At 25.1% G+C, this 5,807-nt stretch overlaps 1 protein-coding gene across 1 annotated transcript; it reads left to right on the top strand.

The window, feature by feature from the left end:
* The first annotated feature begins 471 nt into the window (after positions 1 to 471).
* Positions 472 to 4,888, top strand: LOC120088798 (fatty acyl-CoA reductase 3-like). Its single transcript, XM_039046239.1, has 10 exons — positions 472 to 618; positions 748 to 851; positions 1,045 to 1,247; positions 1,415 to 1,515; positions 1,637 to 1,829; positions 2,109 to 2,270; positions 3,208 to 3,289; positions 3,378 to 3,647; positions 3,920 to 4,047; positions 4,498 to 4,888. The coding sequence occupies exons 1-10, from the start codon at positions 558 to 560 to the stop codon at positions 4,646 to 4,648; spliced, it is 1,455 nt and encodes a 484-aa protein (XP_038902167.1). The 5' UTR covers positions 472 to 557; the 3' UTR covers positions 4,649 to 4,888.
* Positions 4,889 to 5,807: the final 919 nt, after the last annotated feature.

Genomic DNA, 5,807 nt, shown 5'->3' on the forward strand with positions numbered 1-5,807 from the left:
TCAAATTTATTATCTTTACATTAAAAAAATACCTGTTAGTTAGATTTCTAGATATTATTGATGTTGAATTACCTCTTAGATTTGGAAATATGTACCTCAATGAATATTTTATTCCTTCAAAATATAATTTATATCTAAAGACATGATAGACATTTTCACACATAATAAACAATATTATTGTATCATTTAATTTTAGATATTTTCAAATAAAGAAAAATGAGTTAAATAATAAGTCAACTTATTTATAAATATAGCAAAATGACACTACCTATAAGTAATAGTCCGTAATAGAGATCTATCCATGTCAATAAATATCTATCGCAATCTATTATTGATAAATAATGATATTTTATTATTTTTGAAAATATTTTTTTTTGGGTAGTTTTAGCATTTAAAAGTATGGATTGATTTAATTATTTTAGATGGAAAAGAAAAGTTAATGCAATATAACTAGTTGCATGTGCTTTACAATTACACCTTCTATATAAAGGAAATAAAACAGGGTCTTTGAAGAATTGTGTCTTGCTATATTCACCACAGATTTCTCTCCCTCTTCCATGGAGTTTCTTGAGAACAAAAGCATTTTGATCACTGGGGCCACTGGTTTTCTAGCAAAGAGTATGTATTAGTATTACATGTACTCATATTATTTGAATTATTATTCCATATATGTGAGATTCTTGTATTTTTTTAGATTATTATTTGTAACATATAGAAGGCTAAGAATTATTGTTCTTAAAAACACAGTTTTAGTTGAGAAAATACTTCGAGTTCAACCGAATGTGAAGAAACTCTATCTACTATTGAGAGCTGATGATGAAATTATAGCCAAAAAACGGTTTTATAATGAGGTACGCTACTTTAATACAAAGTGTTTTTTTTCTTCGTACAACAATTTTGGAGAGAATAAGATTCAAACATTTGATCTCATCGTGGAAGGTGTATATATATTTTATGCCACTCAAACTACGTGATACTAAGTGATTTCTAACCATTACATTTTGACTATATAATTTTATTATTTACTGTTTTCTTTTAACACAGGTGATAGAGAAAGATTTGTTCCAAGTGTTGAAGAAGAAATATGGTGCAGATCTGAATACTTTAATTTCAGAAAAAATTTGTTTGGTGCCTGGGGAGATCTCATTCCCACAAATGGGATTGAAAGATTCGATTTGGAACACCATGATAAAGAATGAAGTGGAAATAATTATAAATTTAGCTGCTACAACCAATTTTAATGAAAGGTACGAGAAGATATCAATGTCAATATAAGAATGTCGAAGTCTCAATTCTATAGAAATATTCAACATTATATGATTAAAAATTTGTTACATACTATAACATTTCGTTTTTGTTTTTGGTTTTTCTTAAGATGTTACAAAAGAGATGGTTAATGATTCTGTTTTGATAGGTACGATGTATCACTTGGCACCAATACACTGGGAGCTAAACATGTTGTAAACTTTGCAAAACAATGTTCTAATTTGAAACTTCTTGTCCATGTATCCACTGGTTAGTATCATATCCTTGCTATAAATTTCATTATTATAGCTTAAATTAATATTGAAGAGCAAAAAAATATTTACTTTATTCTAAATAATTGAAGAATATACTCTTTTTTTTCTTTTCTAAGCTTATGTTTCTGGAGAAAGGGAAGGACTTATAATGGAAACTCCACATAAGTTGGGTGAATCTCTTAATGGGAATAAAGGGCTAGACATTGAAGGAGAGCAAATGGTAGTAGAAGAGAAATTAAAGCAACTTAAAGAGAGTGGAGCAACAAATGAGACTATTACTCTAGCCATGAAAGACTTGGGCCTTGAAAGGTATAAAATTTAGCGGTAATATTTTTAACGCTAATACTTTAAGTATATAACAATACTTTTAAAGAATTATAAATATAGCAAAATCTTTCGATGATAGATTCTATTGCTTATAAGTTTTATCACTGATATATTTCGAAAGGAATTTAAATTCTTTTGCATTGTATTATATCTGTTAATACTTTGAACTTGATTGCTATATTTATAATTTCTATTGTGTATGTGCTATATAACCATATATAATTATAATTTTGAAGTTTTGCTTTTGTTTTATTTGATAAGGTCAAAATTATATGGATGGCCAAATACATATGTCTTTACAAAGGCAATGGGTGAGATGATAATCGGTGACCTAAAAGACGATCTACCTTTGATCATCATTCGACCAACTATAGTTACAAGTACTTACAAAGAACCATTTTCTGGTTGGGTCGAAGGAGTTAGGTATGTACTATTCAAATATATTTTTTTGAAACTACAGTAGTTAGGTCAACTACAAATCAACTACATTTTTGGTCAAATATATTATGCTCCAATTTTTTGTACCCTTTTTTTTTTAATTGTCTGTTATCTTTTGGTCAAACTTTGTACGGCTTAATTTGAGGTTTATGTAGCTTCCAAAATAGTTACTGTTGCTTATAGAAAGATTATAAATTGTTAAATAGTTCCGCTATCAAAATTTATATTTCTCTTTTGATAGTTTATATTTTTTAAATATTTGTTTAAAATGTCATATATATATATATATATTTATACTTTCAACTTAAATTTATATTTTGTTTGTTTTATATTAATTTTTTAGTATAAGATTATTTGTTAAACATAGAGGAATTTTTTTTTTTTTTTTCAAAAGCATGATATTGTTTAAAGAAAAAATGGGCAAAATTTAGGATATAGAACTTAGTTTTGTGAGAAAGCTATTAAATATACAAAATCAATTTCAATTTATAAAAAATAAAGTTGAAAATTGAAGATTTGTTAGAAATAACTACTTAATTCTACTAGAATCTAAAAGTGTTTCAAAATCTATTTTGAGTAGTTGTTAAACACTTCAATTTCTTCTAAAATGATTTATTTTTAAGGGTTGTTTTCAAATATATAAAAAAAATGAACCAAAATATTTATAAAATATAACAACATTTCAGAATCTATCAATGTCTATTACCTATCATTGATAAATTCTAAAATTTTACTATATTTTGTAAATATTTTCAACGGTTATACTATTTAAAATAATATCACTATTTTCAATATTATACCTTTAAAAAATTAAACCAAACATAGTGCAAAATTGTTACATAATCCCTTTAATATCCTCAAAAGTAATTTAAACATAGCTTAAATTTGATTCAATAATGAGAAAATCATTGCATTTTGACAGGACAATCGATAGCCTTATTGTTGGATATGCTAAAGGAAAGCTAACATGCTTTGTTGCTGGAATAAATTCAATCATTGATTTGGTGAGAAAAATTTGATCTCTTTGATTTATTTTCTCTTTAATATTAGAATCAAAATTTAATTTAAATTTATCAATTTAAATATATACAGATTCCAGCAGATATGGTGGTAAATACAATTATCATGGCGATGAAAGTTCATAAATTTCAACCATCTAATCAAACAATATATCACGTGGGTTCTTCAACAAGAAATTCCATGAAACATATTGATTTTCAACGTTTTAATTATCAATATTTTACTAAGAAACCATTGATCGATAGAGACGGAAATGCTATTAAAGTTGGAAAAGTTACTATCTTCAACAATATGACCAACTTTCGTAGATACATAGCCATTCGCTACTTAATTTTTCTCAAGGTACGTTGCTACAAATTCTCAATTTCCAAAATCATAATTTTTATATAATTATATACTTAAAATGTCACGATTCGAATCTTTAACTCCACAATATTAAAAAATAAAAATAAAAAAAAACTTTTCGGTTATCTTTTTACAATTTTATATTATAAAAAAGTCTTAACAATCTTTTTTCCAGTTATATGGGATGAGAGATTAAACTTCGATGTTATGTTAATTGAGTTATATTTGTATTGATTAATTTAATAAAAAATTTGAAATATATATGAAAGGGACTGGAAATTGCAAACATGGCATTCTGTCATAGTTTTCAAGACAAGTACATTAATATGAAGAGGAAATTCAATTTGGTGATGCGGCTCATCGAACTCTATCGCCCATATCTATTCTTCAATGCCATGTAAGTGATATTTATTTATTTATTTTTCATTATTATTATAATTATATTTTCATGCATGACTTTACTTTAACAGTTATTTTTTATATTTTAAAATATCTCTTTTTGGTATTTCAAAATCTTAAACACAAATTTGTTTTTGTCTTTACTATTAATTTGTATATTACTAATGTTAATTTTTAAGTCTGATTGTTTTTTTCCAATTTTCGAATTATAATTTTAAATTTGTTGAAAATAATATTTGATTAATTCCTCATCCGATTCTATAAAAAAAACTAATTAAGTTTTTGAAAATTAAAGGTTCATTTTGATAACTATTTAGTTTTTAAAAATTGTGCTTATTTTTTGACAATTTGAAAGTAATAAGATTCAAATGTAATGTTATAAAAGTTTAACGATCAAAATAGACAATTTATTAACTGATATATATTTATTTTGTTTTTGTATGTACAGATTTGATGATACAAATACAGAAAGATTGAGAAAAGATATACAAAACAAAGATACAAAAGAGGCATTATTTATGGATCCTAAGGATATAAATTGGGAGGATTACTTTCTCAATGTCCACATTCCTGGACTTGTTAAACATGTCATCAAATGATCCTCTAATTCATTTGCAAACACAAATTTATCACTTGTTTAATTCCTCATTGAATGCTTTTTTTTTTTTTAATAATTTTTTTCATAAGTTGAGCATAATTTATTACCAAATTAAGTTGTGTTTACTATTAAGTATGTGAGGGATAAATATTATTATTGTATTATTGCAAAAGAAAAATTTATGAATGTGAAAGGGAATTAAATCCATTGATTTAGCTCAAGGTGGGGCAGATATTAGACTAGATTTCTTTTAATGGATTGAATGTATGATGTAATTCTATTTCCCAGTATTAATTAATGCAATGTTTTATATAAAGAAAGAAAGAAATTTTCTATAAGGTTCTGTTTTTATTTTTTTTTAATTTCTAATTTTGGGCCTTCTGCATTGTAGATACTATTTAGTGGCTAGAAATTAATGAGGATCTGACCTTCAATAGAGTTTAGAATTTTACTTAGAATCTATAATTAGTTCAATTATTTTTGTAATGTAACATTATTGGAGTTAAACTCATTATTAATTTTTCGGGCAAATATCAATTTATACCATAAATTTGGGAAGTTGTATCAATTTAAACCTTAAACTAAGAAATGTATCAATTTAAATCTTAAACTTTGAGAGTTGTATCAGTTTAAACTTTAAACTTTTGGGTTGTATCAATTTAAATCGCAAATTAATAATTGTATCAACTTAAACCCTGAACTTTCACAAGTGTATCAATTTACACCTTAGACTTTCATAAATATATCAATTTAAAGTCTGAACTTTCATAAGTGTATTTAAACAAAACATAATAGAGAGTTTAAGTTGATACAATTATAAACGTTTATGGTTTAAATTGATATATTTGTAATAGTTTATGGTTTAAATTGATACAATTATTAGTTTGGCGTTAAAATTGAAACAACTTCAAAGTTTAGGGTTTAATTTGATATAATTACTAGTTTACGGTTTAATTTGATACAACACCCAAAATTTAGGGGTATAAATTTTTCCTACTTTTTTTTCTCCATAAAAATTTTGAGAAAAATTGGAACATCTCCTATCGAATTATGTAGTTGATTTCAATTATATCTCAACTTCAAAAAGTTTTATTTAAACTTCGGAGGTTTTTTTCTTTCGAAAAAAATTCTTAAAAGTTAGTTTTAGTCATTAAATTGAT

The sequence above is a fragment of the Benincasa hispida genome, chromosome 10 (assembly GCF_009727055.1).
Source record: "Benincasa hispida cultivar B227 chromosome 10, ASM972705v1, whole genome shotgun sequence".
Taxonomy (NCBI): Eukaryota; Viridiplantae; Streptophyta; class Magnoliopsida; order Cucurbitales; family Cucurbitaceae; genus Benincasa; species Benincasa hispida.

Bases quoted from the DNA above. Each gene is read 5' to 3' on its own strand.
- LOC120088798 (XM_039046239.1), top strand. From the start codon at position 558: ATGGAGTTTCTTGAGAACAAAAGCATTTTGATCACTGGGGCCACTGGT. The intron at 3,290-3,377 runs GTGAGAAAAATT...AAATATATACAG, and splicing joins TAAATTCAATCATTGATTTG to ATTCCAGCAGATATGGTGGT. The intron at 3,648-3,919 runs GTACGTTGCTAC...TATATATGAAAG, and splicing joins GCTACTTAATTTTTCTCAAG to GGACTGGAAATTGCAAACAT.